The 20,182-nt window shown below is 46.7% G+C and overlaps 1 protein-coding gene across 1 annotated transcript in view; it reads left to right on the forward strand.

Moving 5' to 3' along the window:
• The first annotated feature begins 1,071 nt into the window (after window positions 1–1,071).
• LOC141271946 (uncharacterized) overlaps window positions 1,072–20,182 on the forward strand; it is a 102,929-nt gene continuing 83,818 nt past the window's right edge. Inside the window, exons 1-4 of the mRNA XM_073682193.1 lie at window positions 1,072–1,443; window positions 2,556–2,705; window positions 2,833–3,012; window positions 3,096–3,219. Coding sequence (XP_073538294.1) covers window positions 2,625–2,705; window positions 2,833–3,012; window positions 3,096–3,219 — 385 coding nt within the window. The 5' untranslated portion in view covers window positions 1,072–1,443; window positions 2,556–2,624. The remainder of the gene's footprint in view (window positions 1,444–2,555; window positions 2,706–2,832; window positions 3,013–3,095; window positions 3,220–20,182) is intronic.

The raw sequence follows: 20,182 nt of genomic DNA on the forward strand, positions 1-20,182 counted from the left end.
GATCAAAAAGACACATCTATCTCAAAAGGTTATCAATAAAAATGTCGTCTCGCCTCTCAAAAAAATAAGCCATCAGAAAAATGAAAAAATGCCATCAGAAAAATGAAAAAATTGTGGGTCTCGGAAAATGATGACACAACTAATTTTTTTTTAAAACGTAAAAAATTTTTTCATCACGAAAATAATGAAAAAACAGAGCATGTTTGGTTACCGCTGTCGCACTGATGATCAGAATCATATCGTGAGGTCATTTTTTCCACACAATTTATGCCGTAAAAACAATTCACAAAACACAATGTCACAATTTCTTTTTTTTTTCCAATTTCACCACACTTGGAACTTTTTTCCCGTTTTCCAGTACATTATGTGGGAAAATGAATGGTGTGGACAGAAAAATAATAAAAAAATTATGGTTCTGGTGAGAAGGGGTGGCAAAAATGAAAACGCAAAATTGGAAACTGGTCGTGTTGGAAGTATAAAGTCCAATTTTTGTGTTTATATTTTATCTTTTTATTCAATATACAGGAGAAATGTGGTTTGAGGGGATAGTATGAGGTGAGATGTGATGAGAGAAGACAGTATGCAGGGAAAATTGTGTCAGTATTGGGGGGGGAAAGATGTGAGTGGGCACAGTATGGAGACTGGATAGCTTGGGGGGAGAAAAGTGTGTGGGAACGGTATTGAGAAAAATAGCGTGAGGGGGTACACAGTATAGAGGTTGAGTAGTGTGAGGGGCAGCATAGAGAGGTGACCGTATGGAGGGGACAGTATGCGGGGAGAGTGTGAGGAGAAGGCACAGTATAGAGGCTGGATAGTGTAGGGGGTGGTATAGAAAGAGGGCAGTATGGGGGACAATGTGAAGTGGGGGCTCAGTATAGAAAGCGGAGAGACCACAGTAAAGAGCAATTATTCAGGGGCACAACGTAGCGCAAATATTTTTATTCAGGAGCATTATTATGACATTGTTATTTTTAAGGGCACCATGTCGGGTTGTGCTGAGGACCGGAAAACAGGGAAGTCTAAACATATTTGGAAGAAGCCGGCTCACTGTAATAGCCTATTTCTTTCCAGATATCGGAGAAGCGACACTGCTAGGAATGGAAACAGCCATAGTGTTCTAGGAAAGGATACAGCTCAACAGATATTTTTTTAACTTTACCAATAAAGCAAAAGATCTATCTTTGAATGGACTAGTGGTAAAGGTGCTGTATGCCCCAGAAATGTGTTGGTGTTTTCGCTGGCGGACATTGAGTGAAGACATGTTTTCATAACTTTACTAATCAATTGGTTGAATATAATATTGAGCTGGATCCTTTCCTACAATACTAAATATGTTAGTCTGCAGTGGCGAGCTATTGATGTGAAAAACCATGATGGCGTCTAGTCAAGATCAGGAAGAAAAGAAAGAGAATAACTCCAATCAGAGAAGATGTCATCTATCAGGTACCTGGATTTAAATGGGTTATCCGGACTAGAATGACAAGTCTGTAGTCATTCTGTGTGACTACAGACTCGTGAATCCTTCCAGCACATGCACTGCGCGCTGCAAGGATTCAACGGTGTCTGCGCAGGAACGGAGATCAAGTGTATTGAGCAAAGCCGCGCCCACTAGAGGGGTTCTGGCTGGGAGTATGCATATTGCATACTTGACTGTCGTTCACGGCACAAACGCTGGCGAATGCTCGCAGTGTGTACGCTGCAAGGATTCACAAGTCTGCAGTCACACAGAGTGACTGCAGACTTGTCATCCTAGACAGTACAACCCCTTTAAATGTCAATTTCTGATACTAACTATGTCTCATCAGAACTGTGGTTTCTGTATAATCTGCATTCTAATAATGCCTGTTAACAACAACTCCCAGTATCTCCTTATCATTTTTAAAGACATACTAGGAGTTCAAGGTTCATGCGATACAAATGTATGTGGGGCTGATGTGATAATACAATTCGCGCTGTATTCCTGTACTTACGGTGGTTCTGGTGATGTATTTCTGTACTCTTGGTGGTTATGGTGATGTATTCCTGTGCTTTCACTGGTTCTGATCCTGTACACATGTAACAATCCATAACTCACCAGATATCGTGATTTATAGCTATGTTAATAATGTATTTTCATCTCACAAGTTAAGGATTACTACATCTGTATTTATGTCAGGAGCATTAATTATAAAATTCATCATTGTAACGTGCTAGGTCCTAAAAGTGTGCAATATACTCACTGTCAGTATTTGGCTCTGCTTGCAGATACCAGCAGTCATCATTTTTATACTTAGTCTCGTGCTGATTCGCTGCTCTTCCTGCTTCTCTCAGTGAAGCAGAGGCTGAAGTATTTCACTGAACATGGAGAAAATTAGGAAGACCAGTTCGTCAGCACATGACTGTAGGCATCAAAATCATATATGAGCAGTCAAATGACAACTACTCAAACCGCTTAAGCTGTGGAGGGGGCGCCAAAATTTTTGACCAGCGTGCAGGAAAACCTAGATTCACCTCTGATATCTCATCAAAGGTTTCCTCTCAAGTTTTGTATGATTTTACATTTTTGTTTTATTTAGGTCCCTACAATATCGGATTCTCTCAGTGGAGATCTTCTATAGAAGAGAATTTTCCTGAGTGACCCGTCAATGATGGATATGGACAGGGACAAGATGGCGGAGAGGATATTACACCTCACCCTAGAGATCCTCTTCCGGCTTACTGGAGAGGTGAGAGATTGTAATGATGTCACATTACAACATTCTTATATGTGGGAATAACAGATGGACAGAACTGGAGAGGTGAGGACTCTGGAAATGTCTTGTGAGATTTATTAATTTGTTTCTCCATAACCAGGATTACATAGTAATGAAGAAGACCTCTAGTGAGCACTGTCAGGCCTTTGTGTCTGAGGGATGGGGAAGACCCCTGAGCCCAATCACAGGGCCCCCACATCACCCCCTGATACATGAGGATATCAATGACCAGAAGATCCTAGAAATCACCTACAAGATGATTGAGCTGCTGACTGGAGAGGTGACACTGATGGGAATGCTGGGACATTATACAGTAGCGCTATAAAGGGATCGGGTGGATGACGGTATCATTGTATGTGTTAGGTTCCTATAAGGTGTCAGGATGTCACAGTCTATTTCTCCATGGAGGAGTGGGAGTATTTAGAAGGACACAAAGATCTGTACAAGGACGTCATGATGGAGGTTCCCCAGCCCCTCACATCACCAGGTAATAGACAGGACTAAATATACATGGTCTATAATTATCTGTATGTAAAGAATGAATTCAATCCCTTTATGTGTTTCCTCCAGTTCTATCCAGTAAGAGGACAACACCAGAGAGATGTCCCCGTCCTCTTCATCCACAGGACTGTAAACAAGAAAATCCCAATGTTCCTCAGGATCCTCAGGTAGATGGAGAGAAGGTGTCATGAGATCTCCCCTATGATGTGTAGACTGCTGTGAAGGTCTTGTGTTCAGTCTTGTTTTATCCACCAGTATTATATGTTTTATACTTGTGTAATGAGAACTGTGGAGATGGCAGGATTAGAGCTGATCATAGATGTAATTTCTCAATCTGTCTGTGACTTTTACAATATTTGTTTCAGGGTAAAGATCTGCCCCATATTAATACTACAGAGACATATGTGAGGGGTGATGAGCGGTGTAAAGAGGAGATTCCTAAATATGATTACCCAGGTGAGTAGTGACCACTAACTGCAGAGAAGTCTCAGATTCTTTTGAGTCTCTCTGAATGCTAAAATTAAGTACTGATTTTATTAGTTTGTGCTTCACAGATTTTGAAAAAGTTTTTAGTAATTTTTTTTTATTGGTAAACATTGAAATGGCATTTCAAATGGCAGAAAATTAAAATCCATGGCTGATCACCACAAATGTGCCTTCTGCATCCAATCACAGGCCACAGGAGACACTCAAATTCAATTTAGATTTTCGGCAAATAAGCTATCAATGCTTCCCTCCACCTTATTAAAACTGAGAATTTCTTTCCATATATTAAATTAAAAAACATTAGATTGTCGCATACACAAAACACACAACAATTAAATGTAAGATAATATTTGATCACAGCAGAGATGCATTAGTCACCGCTATGATCCGCGACATGTCGTTCCACCAAGAAAAGGGAATACGGCTATTGCCAGGGTACCTATTATTTTTATGCATGCCGAGTCTCAAAGTAACAAAGAAACTCCTAGAGAAACTATTTAACATTAGTGGCTGAAGGGAAGACACATGAAATAATGGAAAATCACATTAGAGTGACCTGTTTCCATATGTCTTGAGTTGAGCCAGTCCCTGTTTTCATGTCAAGATAAATTGTCGCCTTCAATTTGAACTTTGGACTGAGGGCGATAGTCTGGAAAAAGATAGAGTTTAGCTTGAAACAAGCTGTGTACAACTATCAGAGACAGATGAAGTAAAGGAAATGCGCTTAGATGCAAACTTGCAGTTGTAGGGAGACCAAGAGGAAGAAGAAAGTGCACCATTCTGGAGAATCTGTCTCCAAATACTCAAATAACTAAACAATGAGTTGAGCTGAATAAATCCTTTATAAAGTCCATAGTTATAAGGGTCCATGACGATTCAGAGACAGGAGAAGATAACAAGCTGCCGGTTTGAGGTGAGAACTTTTGCTCTGCGTAGAAGAAGAACATGCCTCTACAAAGTCCTTAACATGTTGAGCTAAAGTAGACCAATGGAAAAGTTAAGAAAATCAAATGACTTGTGCACACATGGATGTCTGTCAACTTGATGAAATGTTCCAATGACAGAATATTTTTTCTTTGATTCTGTTGAATGGCGATCTTTCTAGGTGGAATATCACGGATGCGGACAATAGTCTCTTGCATGATAATGAATTAAGGGTCAGTAGCCTGGTCTGTAGGGTCTAAAGAACTAGCTAAGGCATCTGCTTTAACATTGTTGTTCAGAAGAAAAAAAGAGTAGAAAGCAAAGTAGTAGTAAAACCAAGACCTGGAAACTTGTGATTATCATATATGATAGATGGGTGAAGAGTCCTCTCCAATCGGTGTCTCCATTTCTCCTACGCCAGTTTGATATCAAGCAATTGACGCGCCCCTGGGCCTGTGTCGCGCTGCGTTGCGCACGCGGGAGCTTACCCGGAGCCGGATCTGTTGAGGGTTGTAGTCTCGTGGCGGTGACCCGGTCCGTGCCCAGGGAGTCAAACTGGACGGCAGTCTATTAGCGGTAGATGTAGTACGACTACGCCACCCGTTGAATGCAGCTTATGGAGCTGCCGCTGCAGGACAGTCCGCTGAGGCCGGTGGATGGATGGTGCAGCGGGGATGGTATAACCCCCAACGGGAGGGGTATGGCCTCAGGGCAGCCGACGTGGATGATGGGGGTAGCAGGAACCACTCAGAGACGGTGCGGTGTAATTCAGGGTCTTTACTGGTAACAACGATAAACCCTCCCGGAGTACTTGCTAGCGAACGGGGCCTGGTCAGTCCTTGAGCAGATGGGATCTCCCCTGGCCAGGCGGAGTTGTAGGCCTCCCAAACTGACTGTACTCTTCTGGCTACCTTGCTAGAAGCGGATATAAGTAGCCCACGTCCCTGAGTGTACCGTGTGGTGCTCACCCGTATGGCCGGTGACTCGGGGCCTTCTAATGGCTTCCGCTCCACGATGGCGGTGCTGGTCCCACGCGTGTGACCGTGCCTTCGGGTTTCTGGGCCTGAGGACCTGAAATCCCCTGCCGGTCGGCTTCTGCTGCTGGGTAAGAGTTAGTCCCCACAGCCTCGGACGCCGGGTCCGGTAAGAAAGCTTCTCAGTCAGGGCGAGCTCTGCAGCTGCCAGCCCCTGACTCGTAGTAGTATTGCTCCCACTGAGCTCCAGCTGTTTCTTCCTATGACTGTCTCTTGTCTCTACTCTCCTTGACTCCTCACCCTGCTTCAGCCCCGGGTTTATATAGGGGAAGTTCTTCCCCTCCCAAGACTGGGCAGGAGGTGTGGCATGCACAGGATCCCTGACCAAAGGACCTCCCACCTGCTCTCAGACATAACATCTCTATCACTGTGGCAACCAGACCCCTGGGGTGTCACATTCCCCCCTAGTGAAATTTAGTACTCCGGGACTAAACATATTTTAGAAAAACATAACAAGATAAAAACAATAATAATACAATAAGAAAAACATATAAAGATGGTTACGGCATGTCCGTAACCGGGTGCAGTCTTTGAAGAAGCAAGGTGTCCATTTCACCAAAACAGGGAGACGTAACCAGGTAGGGGTTTGTCCTACCCCGAGTCCTTAACAGTCTTTAGTCCGTCCTGGGTTACGCTCCAACTATGTACAAGGATTCCCGGTAAATCCACCAAGGACTCCTACAAATAACTAGAAACACAAAATTATACACAAGCAACAATACACAGGTAAACATAAATAAAACAATTTATACACTTCAAATCCTCCACCGTGCGGGTAACTGGCCTCTAGTGGCCCTAGTGGACCTACGGAGCTGACTGCCTAGCCCTGAACTACAGGGTGTAGGAGCTGTCAAGGGTAAACTGGGCAGCTGTCTACCGGCTCTTTGGCTCACTAGGGATATGGCAGGCTCACTGCAAGCAGAGGGTTGATCCTCCTGGTCTGCGGGTGTGGGGTCTTCTGCCTCCTGGACCGGCTGTTCTTCCAGCTCTACCTGTTGCTCCGTAGGTGCTTGGGATGCTGGTTGGAGGAAGGTGAGTACGGGTACCACAACTGCACCATTGACTTGAGTCCAAGACCGAGGGAAGTCCCCGAGCACAGTACTAACCATATCTTCCCTTTCCTCTACGGGTCGATGGTCTTCTTGTTCCTCTTCAGGGTTCCTCAGTTGTTCGGGACACTTCTTCAGGTGGTCCCGGGATACAATAGCTGTGGTTTCCCCTCCGTCTTTACTGATGGTACAAACCTTCGGGTTCTCGTGGCTTGAGGGCAGTACGGTGTACGGGTCCTTTTCCCACTGGTCGTCCAACTTGTGGAGCCGTCTCTTCCTCTTCAAGACCTGCTCTCCGGGTACCAGGGGAACAGCGGGAGCATACTGGTTGTAAGTTTTCTCTTGTCTTTCCCTAGCCTGACAGAGACTTCGCTCCACGCTCTCCTGTACTCTCCGGTACTGCTGCTGCCTCTCCGTGTCCCAGTCTGTTTCTGGTGAAGTGTCCTCGGGTGTCAGGACTCCCATTTCCAGGTCAACAGGTAACTTACCAGGTCTTGCCCTCATTAGGTAAGCCGGGGTACAGTTGGTGGAACCTACCGGGATGTGGTTGTATAGGTCCACCAGATCGGGCAACTTCTCAGGCCACAGATTGCGTTCTTCCAGGGGCAACGTTTTTAGAAGATCCATTACCACCTGGTTCATTTTCTCACAAAGTCCATTAGTTTGCGGATGGTAGGGTGTCGTCCTTATCTTCCGGCAGCCATACAGATTGCAGAATTCCTGGAAGACCTCCGCTTCAAAGGCAGGTCCCTGGTCCGTCAGCACTTGGTCCGGGTACCCGTGTGGACGGCAAAAGTGCTGCTGGAAGGCTCTAGCTGCTGTTTGAGCTGTTAAGTCCTTGACGGGGACGACAACCAGAAACCGGGAGTAATGATCCACGATGGTTAACGCGTAGACGTAGCCACTTCTGCTTGGGGTCAGTTTTACATGATCCAAGGCTACCAGTTCCAACGGTTGCCGGGTGACGATGGACTGCAGGGGAGTCTTCTGGCTGGCGTGGTCCTTCCTTCTCAGGTTGCACGGGCCACAGTCTCTGCACCACTTCTCAATGGTTCCCCTCATGCCTACCCAGTGGAATCGCTCGCGCAGCAGGAACTCCAGCTTCTTCCACCCGAAGTGTCCAGCTCCGTCGTGGTATGCCTCCATCACCATGGCTGCGTCCCTCCGTGGCACCACTACTTGCCAGATTAGTTCATGCGTCCGGGAGTTAACCATTCTGCGGCACAACTTCCCCTTGTAAAGGAACAGTCGACTCTTCTCTGCCCATAGTTGTTTGGCTTCCTCCGGAGCGTCTGGTTCAAGGCAAGCCTCCGGGCGAGTCAGCATCTCCTTCACCAGTCGGACGGCAGGGTCGCTGTCTTGCGTTTCCGCCCAGTTGTAGTGAGGTAAGGGGTTCAACGTAACAGCCTGCTTACTCCTTACCCTGTGGGAATACTGGATAGTCCCATGACGGTGGAACGCAGGGAGTTCAACTTCTTCCAGTCCCTCCGGATCTTCTCCTTCGTCTGGCAGGTTGGGCATCCTGGACAGGGCATCCGCGTTGTTATTGGAGCGTCCGGCCCGGTATTTGATTGTGAACTCGTAGTTGGACAGACGGGCCATCCACCTCTGCTCCAGGGCACCGAGTCTTGCCGTGTCCAGGTGTGTCAACGGGTTGTTATCCGTGTACACGGTGAACCGGGAAGAAGCGAGGTAATGCTTAAAGCGCTCGGTGACTGCCCATACTACGGCCAGGAACTCTAGCTTAAATGAGCTGTAATTCTCGGGGTTCCTTTCGGTGGGTCGCAGTTTTCGGCTGGCGTAGGCGATTACTCGTTCCTTCCCCTGCTGGATCTGGGACAGTACGGCTCCTAGCCCGATGTTACTGGCGTCGGTGTAGAGGATAAAGGGCTGGCTATAATCCGGGTACGCCAGGATTTCGTCCCCCGTGAGGGCCATCTTCAGCTGGCGGAAGGACTCTTCTTCCAGCTCCTCCCATTTGAAGGGCGGCTTCTGGTTCTTGGCCTTCCGGGACTGGCCTATCAGGAGGTCCTGCATAGGTGCTGCCTTTTTGGTGAAACCGGGAATAAACCTTCGGTAGTAGCCTACCAACCCGAGGAACTGCCGCACTTCTTTTACGCTGGAGGGGCTTGGCCATTCCTTAATTGCGGTGATCTTATCAGGGTCGGGAGCCACTCCGTCAGCGCTCACCACGTGTCCCAGGTACTGCACCTTTGGTTTCAGGAGGTGACACTTGGAGGGTTTCACCTTTAGGCCGTAACTCGCCAGAGCCTCGAACACTTCCGCCAGGTGTTTCAGGTGGTCCTCATACGTCTTGGAATATACGATGACATCGTCCAGGTACAACAGGACCGTCTCGAAGTTTCTGTGGCCCAGACAACACTCCATTAGTCGTTGGAAGGTTCCTGGTGCGTTGCAGAGTCCGAACGGCATGCAGGTGAACTCGCTAAGTCCCATCGGGGTGGTGAATGCGGTCTTCTCCCGGTCCGCCTCTGCTACAGGAACCTGCCAGTACCCGCTAGTGAGATCCAAGGTAGAGAAGAAGTTAGCAGATCTTAAAGCAGCCAATGACTCCTCTATCCTTGGCAAGGGGTACGCATCCTTGCGTGTGATACGGTTGATTTTCCGGTAATCTACACACATCCTCATGGTGTTGTCTTTTTTTCTGACTAAGACTAGTGGAGCTGCCCAGGGGCTACAGCTATCCCTGATCACCCCAGCCTCCTTCATGTCTCTAAGCATCCCCTTGGCGTGTTGGTAGTGGGCAGGGGGTACGGGTCGATACCTCTCTTTTATGGGAGGATGGTCTCCCGTGGGGATGTGGTGTTCTACCCCCTTGACTCGCCCGAAGTCTAACGGGTGTTTACTGAACACTCTCTCGTACTCCTGAACCACCCGATAGACTCCTTGTTTCTGATGTGAGGGAGTGGAGTCAGTACCCAGATGTAGTTGCTGACACCAGTCCTCCATGTCTTTCTTAGAGCCGTTACCTTCCTCCGGGTGAGATGGAGGCAAGGGTTCCACAGATTGTATAGAATTTTGGTTAATGGTATATAATTTGGCTAGCGTGGCATACCGGGGCAGGTACACTTCCCTCTCCCCGATATTTATTATGCGAACGGGCACCCTCCCATGGCGTACATCAACCACCCCCCGTGCTGTCAAAATGGTGGGCCTACTGTCCGAGTAAACTGGTTCTACCATTGCCTGGTAATCTCTACCTCTCAGACCAATAGCTGCCCGGCACCAAATCATCATTTCACTTTTTGGGGGCATGGCAATAGGAAAAGGGTCACACATTCTTACGCTACCAATCTCACCGCCGGAGAGTTCCACCTGTTGCCGTCGCATCAGTGCCCGGATCTCTTTCTGGAGCACCCGCTGCTCGCCGGAGCTGGCGTTCTTGGCAACCTGCTGTAAAAGGAAAATCACCTCTGCAAGACAATTTTCAATTACATTAGTTCCTAGAGTTATTTTTGGGTGACTCTCATGTTTGTCAATATCTACAATGATCAGTCCCTGTGCTGCCAGTTCGACTCTACCGATTTTGATGGTCACCTCTTTAAATCCGATCTGTGGCACGGGCTGGCCATTGCTGGCGATGATACTCAAGTCGTCGTCAGGGTAGCGGGTAATATCCGAGTCATTCCAGTACTGCTTAAAGAGCACGTACGGGATGGTGGTGACCTGTGACCCGGTGTCCAGTAGGGCACTCATGGGAATGCCATCCAGTACCACAGGCAAGACTGGACGTCCTCCCACATATCTGTCGCGCCAGTTCGATGGGCCTGGTGATCTTTTTCCTGGGGGTTGGCCCTCTACCCCAGGTTGTGCCCGTTTAAAGAACAGTACCTTGCCATATGTCCGGGTTGATTGCAGCGGCGGCAGATGGGTCGTCCGTCCTCGCTGTATCGGTCACTGGGTCTTCCTCTGGCCGGTGGGGTCCTCCTTGGTCGACGCCACGGGATGTCCTCCGGTCCGGATGCCAGCTGGATCTTCCCTGGGGTGGAAGCCTGTAAAGACTGCACAGTTCGGGTTAGCGCAGCAACGCTCTTAGCTAGCTCTTGGACCTGATGGTGTAGGTCTGGAGCCGGGTCATTGTCCAAAGCCTGCGCATCAGCTCCCACAGGCCCTGCCGACAAGGGCGCCGCCTCCTGGTGGTAAGTGATAGCAGGGCGCCTGTGGGTCACAACGCCACCCGGTGCCGGTTCTCGGAGCACCCGGATGGCTCTGTCCTTGAACTGTGCAAAGCCCAGATGGGGATCCTGTAAGGCCATTGCCCGCAACTGGGTTCGGTGGGTATTACAATACAGTCCCTCTATAAACTGTTCGGTCAACAGCCTGTCCTCGTTTCCCACTCCATCAGGGTCGGTCTGCTTAATGGCCCTCAGGGCCTCTTGTAGGTTTAGTGCATAGTCCCTTATACTCTCATGCGCTCGCTGCTTGCACCCGTAGAATCTAAGCTTAATCTCGGCTGAGGTGCGGGTATCAAAGGTGTCCTTCAGCCGGGTTAGTATCCCTGCGACAGTCTTCCTCCCAGGTGGCCAGGATTTTACTTCCCTTTTGGCTGCCCCGGTTAGTTGGGCCACCAGGATGCTCACTTTTTGCTCTTCTGTGAGGGGGTACACCTGGAAGAGGCTATCCAGCTTTTCTCTAAAGTCATGCAGGGTATGTGACTCCCCTGAGTACTGGGGTAGCCAAGCTGCTCCCGGGATATAGGGCATGGTGAAGGGCATAACTGCAGCAGCGGTAGCGCTGGCGGGGGTTGAGGCAGTGAAGCTCTCCTCCGTATCCGACATCTTCCTCCCGCCTAGTGGACCGTGGCCTACCTTGCGATGATCCTCTTCCGTAGGCCGCGGCTCCGCAGTGGATCGTCAGGGTTGAGGATCTTCCGTCGCGCTCCTGTGACGTCGGCGTCTGCTGGGCTCCTTCCAGGACCTTACGCAACGTCCGGACGTGAGGCGGGGCTTCAGTTCTCGCGCGCTTTCGGAGTCCACGCCCCTCTTCTTCCCGCGCGGCGTCCTCAAGATGGCGTCCAATGGCGGGAAAACTCCACAGATGGCGGGAAGAAGGCAGAAGATGGCGCCGGATGGCGGGAAACTTCACCGATGGCGGGAAGAAGGCTGAAGATGGCGCCGGATGGCGGGAATCTTCACCACAGGTAAGTTTGAAAAGTCTCTTTTTCAGGCACGCAGTACCCGGTGGTTGCGGGCACGAAATCCTGCCGACTACGCCAAAGTTGACGCGCCCCTGGGCCTGTGTCGCGCTGCGTTGCGCACGCGGGAGCTTACCCGGAGCCGGATCTGTTGAGGGTTGTAGTCTCGTGGCGGTGACCCGGTCCGTGCCCAGGGAGTCAAACTGGACGGCAGTCTATTAGCGGTAGATGTAGTACGACTACGCCACCCGTTGAATGCAGCTTATGGAGCTGCCGCTGCAGGACAGTCCGCTGAGGCCGGTGGATGGATGGTGCAGCGGGGATGGTATAACCCCCAACGGGAGGGGTATGGCCTCAGGGCAGCCGACGTGGATGATGGGGGTAGCAGGAACCACTCAGAGGCGGTGCGGTGTAATTTAGGGTCTTTACTGGTAACAACGATAAACCCTCCCGGAGTACTTGCTAGCGAACGGGGCCTGGTCAGTCCTTGAGCAGATGGGATCTCCCCTGGCCAGGCGGAGTTGTAGGCCTCCCAAACTGACTGTACTCTTCTGGCTACCTTGCTAGAAGCGGATATAAGTAGCCCACTTCCCTGAGTGTACCGTGTGGTGCTCACCCGTATGGCCGGTGACTCGGGGCCTTCTAATGGCTTCTGCTCCACGATGGCGGTGCTGGTCCCACGCGTGTGACCGTGCCTTCGGGTTTCTGGGCCTGAGGACCTGAAATCCCCTGCCGGTCGGCTTCTGCTGCTGGGTAAGAGTTAGTCCTCACAGCCTCGGACGCCGGGTCCGGTAAGAAAGCTTCTCAGTCAGGGCGAGCTCTGCAGCTGCCAGCCCCTGACTCGTAGTAGTATTGCTCCCACTGAGCTCCAGCTGTTTCTTCCTATGACTGTCTCTTGTCTCTACTCTCCTTGACTCCTCACCCTGCTTCAGCCCCGGGTTTATATAGGGGAAGTTCTTCCCCTCCCAAGACTGGGCAGGAGGTGTGGCATGCACAGGATCCCTGACCAAAGGACCTCCCACCTGCTCTCAGACATAACATCTCTATCACTGTGGCAACCAGACCCCTGGGGTGTCACACAATTCTCAGAAACGGAAAAGGCTTTGGATAAGAATCCATAGGTTAACATTCTTTTATATTTCCTGTTTGAGACAGAATGACTAAAACATGAGTGCCCACTTCTATGTCGAAAGCCTTTGAGAGATCATGCTGATGGAAATGTAACCCCTTCACGACCTATAGGTACGTCATAGGTCGTGTCCCTCCCTTTGATGTGGGCTCTGGCGCTGAGCCCGTATCTTTTCCGGCACATGACAGCTGATTTGATCAGCTGTGATGTGCCCCTAACAGCCGCAAGTGGAAACGCGATACACCCACAGGTGTTAACATGTTAAATGCCATTGTCAATCTCTGACAGCGGCATTTAACCCCTTTACAACCCAAGGTGGTTTGCACGTTAATGACCAGGCCAATTTTTACAATTCTGACCACTGTCACTTTATGAGGTAATTACTCTGGAACGCTTCAACGGATCCCCCTGATTCTGAGATTGATTTTTCGTGACATATTGTACTTCATGATTATGGTAAAATTTCTTCGATATCACTTGCTTTTATTTGTGAAAAAAAACGGAAATTTGGCAAAAATTTTGAAAATTTTGCAATTTTCAAAATTTGAATTTTTATGCCCTTAAATCAGAGAGATATGTCACACAAAATAATTAATAAATAACATTTCCCACACGTCTACTTTACATCAGCACAATTTTGGAACCAAAATTTTTTTTTTATTGGGGAGCTATAAGGGTTAAAAGTTGACAAAATTTACAAAACTATTTTTTTAGGGACCACATCATATTTAAAGTCACTTTGAGGGGTCTTTATGGCAGAAAATACAAAAAGTGACACCATTCTAAAAACTGCACCTCTCAAGGTGCTCAAAACCACATTCAAGAACTTTATTAACCCTTCAGGTGCTTCACAGGAATTTTTGGAATGTGGAAGAAAAAAATGAACATTTTACTTTTTTCACAAAAATGTTACTTTAGACCCAATTTTTTTTATTTTCGCAGGAGTAACAGGAAAAAATGGACCCCAAAATTTGTTGTGCATTTTCCCCTGGGCACACAGATACCCCATATATGGGGAAAAAACACTGTTTGAGCGCACGGCAGGGTTCGGAAGGGAAGGAGCGCCATTTCACTTTTTGAATGTAAAATTTGCTTGAATAATTAGCGGACGCCATGTTGCATTTGGGGAGCCCCTGGTGTGCCTAAACAGTGGAAACCCCCCACAAGTGACATGATTTTGGAAACTAGACCCCTCAGGAAACTTATCTAGATGTGTGGTGAGCACCTTGAACCCCCAGGTGCTTCACAGAAGTTTATAACATTGAGCCGTAAAAATAAAATTTTCACATTTTTCCAACAAAAATGTTTTTGAGCCCCCACTTTTGCATTTTCATAAGGGTAACAGGAGAAATTTCACCATGCAGTTTGTTGTGCAATTTCTCCTGAGTAAGCAGATACCCCATATGTGGGGGGAAAACCAATGTTTGGGCGCACGGTAGGGTTCGGAAGGGAAGGAGCGCCATTTGACTTTTTAAATGTAAAATTTGCTTGAATAATTAGCGGACGCCATGTTGCATTTGGGGAGCCCCTGATAAGCCTAAACAGTGGAAACCCCCCACAAGTGACACCATTTTGGAAACTAAACCCCTCAGGGAACTTATCTAGATGTGTGGTGAGCACCTTGAACCCCCAGGTGCTTCACAGAAGTTTATAACATTGAGCCGTAAAAATAAAATTTTCACATTTTTCCCACAAAAATGTTTTTCAGCCCTCACTTTTGCATTTTCATAAGGGTAACAGAAGAAATTGCACTATGCAGTTTGTTGTGCAATTTCTCCTGAGTTAGCAGATATCCCATATGTGGGGGGAAAACCACTGTTTGGGCGCGCGGCAGGGTTCAGAAGGTAAGGAGCGCCATTTGACTTTTTGATTGTAAAATTTGCTTGAATAATTAGCGGATGTGCCCCTGATGTGCCTAAACAGTGGAAACCCCCCACAAGTAACACCATTTTGGAAACTAGACCCCTCAGGGAACTTATCTAGATGTGTGGTAAGCACCTTGAACCCCCAAGTCCTTTACAGAAGTTTATAACATGGGGCCGTGAAAATAAAAAATCAAACTTTTTCCACAAAAATGATGTTTTAGCCCCATTTTTTTTATTTTCACAAGGGTAAGAGGAGAAAATGGACCCCAAAAACTTTTGTGCAATTTCTCCTGAGTACGCCAATACCCCATATGTGGGGAAAATACAGTGTTTGGGCGCATGGCAGAGTTCAGAAGGGAAGTAGCACTGTGTGACTTTTTGAACGCAAAATCGTCTGGAATCGAGAGCGGACGCCATGTCGCATTTAGAGAGCCCCTGATGTGCCTAAATAGTGGAAACCCCCCACAAGTGACCCCATTTTGGAAACTACACCCCTCAAGGATTTTATCAAGGGGTATAGTTAACATTTTGAACCCAGAGGTATGACACAGAATTTGATAACATTAGGTCATTATATTGAATAAGTTGTCATTAGTCTTGAACGCAAGTGCTCACTACTTGAGTTTGCATCGGGTACTCAGGTATGTACCATGTATCGCGGGTGCTCGAGTCCCCGCCCGCATGTTTCACGGTTATTAGACACCCCCAAAAAAACATGCGGGGATCGCTCGTGCATGGCAGGCAATCCCCGCGAGGTTTTTTTGGCCGCGAAGCATATGGGGCAGAGACTCGAGCACCCGCGATACTGAATGCATACCCGAGCACCCGATGCAAACTCAAGTAGCGAGCACTTGCGTTCAACACTAGTTGCCATATCGTCATCTTTTTTTTTTTTTTACTTTTGAAAAAAAAAACAACCCCAACCCTAACCATACCCTTGCCCAACCCCAACGTTAGCACAACCCTAACCCCAACCCCAGCCCTAGCGTTTATTTTTTACGCCGTTCCTAGTGTGGTTAAAGTGATTAGACGACCTTATTCTTCTTCTCCGCGTGTGGTACAATTGATAAGGTAGCTTTATTCTTCGGGTCAGTACGTTTACAGCGGTACCACATTTATATCGTTTTTCTATGTTTTAGCGCTTTTGCACAATAAAAGCTATTTTATAGAAAAAATAATTTTTTTGCATCGCTTTATTCTGAGAGCTATAACTTTTTGATTTTTCGGATGATGGAGCTGTATGGCAGCTTGTTTTTTGCAGGTTGTTCCGGACGTGGCAATACCAAATATGTGCACTTTTATTGTTTTTTTTTTTTTTTCATAATAATATTTATTGATGGCTACATTATATTTTTATTTTTGGTGGATTTTTTTTTTTTTTTTCACTTTCTGACAGTTTTTTTACTTGTTTACTTTGTCCCACTATGGGACTTACACTTTTTTTATTCTGATCGCCTGCGTAACATAGGAATGGAGCACCATCCCTGTGCTATGCAGGCTGTCAGCTCTGCACAGTGAGAAGATAGTTTGGTCATGTACTGCGCATGACCAAAAAATCTTCCTGATGTCTGGTGACCCGGATGTTGTCATGACGACATCGGGTCGTCATGGCAACATCCGGGAAGCCGCAGCAGACAGCGCTGGAGGCCGGAAGAGGAGGTGAGTATACCGATCACCTCCCCTTAGCCACCGCAATGATGCGATCGACTTCGATCGCAGTATTGCGGGGGTTAATGTGCCGGGAGCGGTGCGGATCTGCTCCCTGCACATTGTACCGGGTGTCAGCTGTGACAATCAGCTGACACCCGGCGGCGATCGCGCCTGCGCAGCCTGTGTGCGCGCGCGATCGCCATGACGTACTAATACGGGTCAGGCTCTTAAAGCCCAGGGCACTGACGCATATTAATACGTCATGGACCTTAAAGGGGTTAACCCCTTAACCCCCGAGGGTGGTTTGCACATTAATGACCAGGCCAATTTTTACAATTCTGACCACTGTCACTTTATGAGGTAATTACTCTGGAACGCTTCAGCGGATCCCCCTGATTCTGATATTGTTTTTTCGTGACATATTGTACTTCATGATTGTGGTAAAATTTCTTCGATATCACTTGCGTTAATTTGTGAAAAAAACGGAAATTTGGCGAAAATTTAGCAATTTTCAAAATTTGAATTTTTATGCCCTTAAATCAGAGAGATATGTCACACAAAAGAGTTAATAAATAACATTTCCCACATGTCTACTTTACATCAGCACAATTTTGGAACCAACATTTTTTTTGTTAGGGAGCTATAAGGGTTAAAAGTTGACAAGGGATTTCTCATTTTTACAACAAAATTTACAAAACCATTTTTTTAGGGACCACATCACATTTGAAGTCACTTTGAGAGGTCTTTATGACAGAAAATACCCAAAAGTGACACCATTCTAAAAACTGCACCCCTCAAGGTGCTCAAAACCACATTCAAGAACTTTATTAACCCTTCAGGTGCTTCACAGGAATTTTTGGAATGTGGAAGAAAAAAATGAACATTTAACTTTTTTCACAAAAATGTTACTTTAGACCCAATTTTTTTTATTTTCACAGGGGTAACAAGAAAAAATGGACCCCAAAATTAGTTGTGCAATTTCCCCTGGGCACGCAGATACCCAATATGTGGGGAAAAAACACTGTTTGGGCGCACGGCAGGGCTCAGAAGGGAAGGAGCGCCATTTGACTTTTTGATTGTAAAATTTGCTTGAATAATTAGCGGATGCCATGTTGCGTTTGGAGAGCCCCTGTGTGCCCAAACATTGGAGCTCCCCCACAAGTGACCCCATTTTGGAAACTAGACCCCCAAAGGCACCTATCTAGATGCATAGTGAGCACTTGGAACCCACAGGTGCTTCACAAATTGATTCGTAAAAATGAAAAAGTGTTTTTTTTTTCACTTTTTCATTTTTACGAATCAATTTGTGAAGCACCTAGGGGTTCCAAGTGCTCACTATGCATCTAGATAGGTGCCTTGGGGGGTCTAGTTTCCAAAATGGGGTCACTTGTGGGGGAGCTCCAATGTTTGGGCACACAGGGACTCTCCAAATGCATCATGGTATCCGCTAACAAATTGAATGGAAAATCGGCTCAAATTGTTAGCGGACACCATGTTGCGTTTGGAGAGTCCCGGTGTGCCCAAACATTGGAGCTCCCCCACAATTTACCCCATTTTGGAAACTAGACCCCCAAGGCACCTATCTAGATGCATAGTGAGCACTTGGAACCCCCAGGTGCTTCACAAATTGATTCATAAAAATTAAAAAGTGAAAAAAAAAACACTTTTTCATTTTTATGAATCAATTTGTGAAGCACCTGGGGGTTCCAAGTGCTCACTATGCATCTAGATAGGTGCCTTGGCGGTCTAGTTTCCAAAATGGGGTAAATTGTGGGGGAGCTCCAATGTTTGGGCACACCGGGACTCTCCAAACGCAACATGGCGTCAGCTAACAATTTGAGCCGATTTTCCATTCAATTTGTTAGCGGACACCATGTCGCGTTTGGAGAGCCCGTGATGTGCCTAAACAGTGGAGCTCCCCCACAAGTGACCCCATTTTGGAAACTATACCCCTCAAGGATTTTATTAAGGTGTATAGTGAACATTTTGAACCCAGAGGTACGACACAGAATTTGATAACATTAGGTCATCATATTGAATAAGTTGTCATTAGTCTTGAGCGCAAGTGCTCGCTACTTGAGTTTGCATCGGGGACTCAGGTATGCACCATGTACTGTGTGTGCTCGAGTGACATGCTCGAGTCCCTGCCCCGCATGTTTCACGGTTATTAGACACCCAAAAAAAAACATGCGGGGATCGCTCGTGCATGGCAGGCAATCCCCGTAAAGTTTTATTGGCCGTGAAGCATATGGGGCGGAGACTCGAGCATGTCACTCAAATACCCACGATACTCAATGCATACCAGAGCACCCGATGCAAACTCAAGTAGCGAGCACTTGCGCTCAACACTAGTCCCCATATCGTCATCTTTTTTCTTACTTTTGAAAAAAATCCCAACCCCATCACAACCCTAACCCCAAACCCAGCCCTAACCCGAGAGTTTATTTTTGACGCCGTTCCTCGTGCGGTATAAGTGATTAGACGACTTTATTCTTCGGGTCGGTGTGATTACAGCAATACCAGAATCATATGGGGTTTTTATGACTGACAGCTGTCACACACTAAAAGACGCATTTTTTGTAAAATCTAGTTTTTGCATCGCCATATTTTGAGAGCTATAATTTTTCCAGATTTTGGCAGACAGTCATGTGACGGCTCGTTTTTTGCGGGATGAGTTGACGTTGTTATTGGTGCCATTTTCAGGCACGTGACATTTTTTGATCGCTTTCTATTCCGATTTTTTGGAGGCAGAATAAACAAAAACCAACAATTCAGGAATTGTTTTTTTGTTTTTTTTTTATTCTGTTCCGCATGTGGTAAAATTGATAAGGTAGCTTTATTCTTCGGGTCAGTACGTTTACAGCGGTACCACATTTATATCGTATTTCTATGTTTTGCACTTTTACATAATAAAAGCAATTTTATAGAAAAAATTATTTTTTAGCATAGCTTTATTCTGAGAGCTATAACTTTTTTATTTTTCGGCTGATGGAGCTGTATGTCGGCTTGTTTTTTGCGGGACGAGATGACGTTTTCAGCGGTACCATTTTTATTTATAGTTCTCTTTTTGATCGCGTGTTATTCCATTTTTTGTTTGGCGGTATGGTGATAAAGCATTGTTTTTTGCTTCGTTTTTTTTTTTTTTTTTTTTTAACGTGTTCACTGAAGGGGTTAACTAGTGGGACAGTTTTATAGGTCAGGTTGTTCCGGACGCGGCGATACCAAATATGTGTACTTTTATTTATTTTTATTTTTTTTATAATAATATTTATTGATGGGTACATTATATTTTTATTTTTGGTGGATTATTTTTTTTATTTTTTTTTTTTTTATATTTTTGCAATTATTTTTTTTTTCACTTTCTGAAAGTTGATATACTTTATTACTTTGTCCCACTATGGGACTTTCACTTTTTTTTCTCTGATCGCCTGCATGGCACAGGAATGCAGCACCATCCCTGTGCCATGCAGGCTGTCAGCGCTGGACAGGGAGAGGATTGTTTGGAGATGCACTGCGCATGTCCAAACAATCTTCCTGCTGTCTGGTGACCCGGATGTTGTCATGACGACATCGGGTCGTCATGGCAACACCCGGGAAGCCGCGTCAGACAGCGCTGGAAGCCGGAAGAGGAGGTGAGTATCTGCGATCACCTCCCCT

The sequence above is a fragment of the Phyllobates terribilis genome, unplaced genomic scaffold (assembly GCF_046119375.1).
Source record: "Phyllobates terribilis strain yellow unplaced genomic scaffold, ASM4611937v1 Scaffold_5__5_contigs__length_657084704, whole genome shotgun sequence".
NCBI lineage: Eukaryota > Metazoa > Chordata > Amphibia > Anura > Dendrobatidae > Phyllobates > Phyllobates terribilis.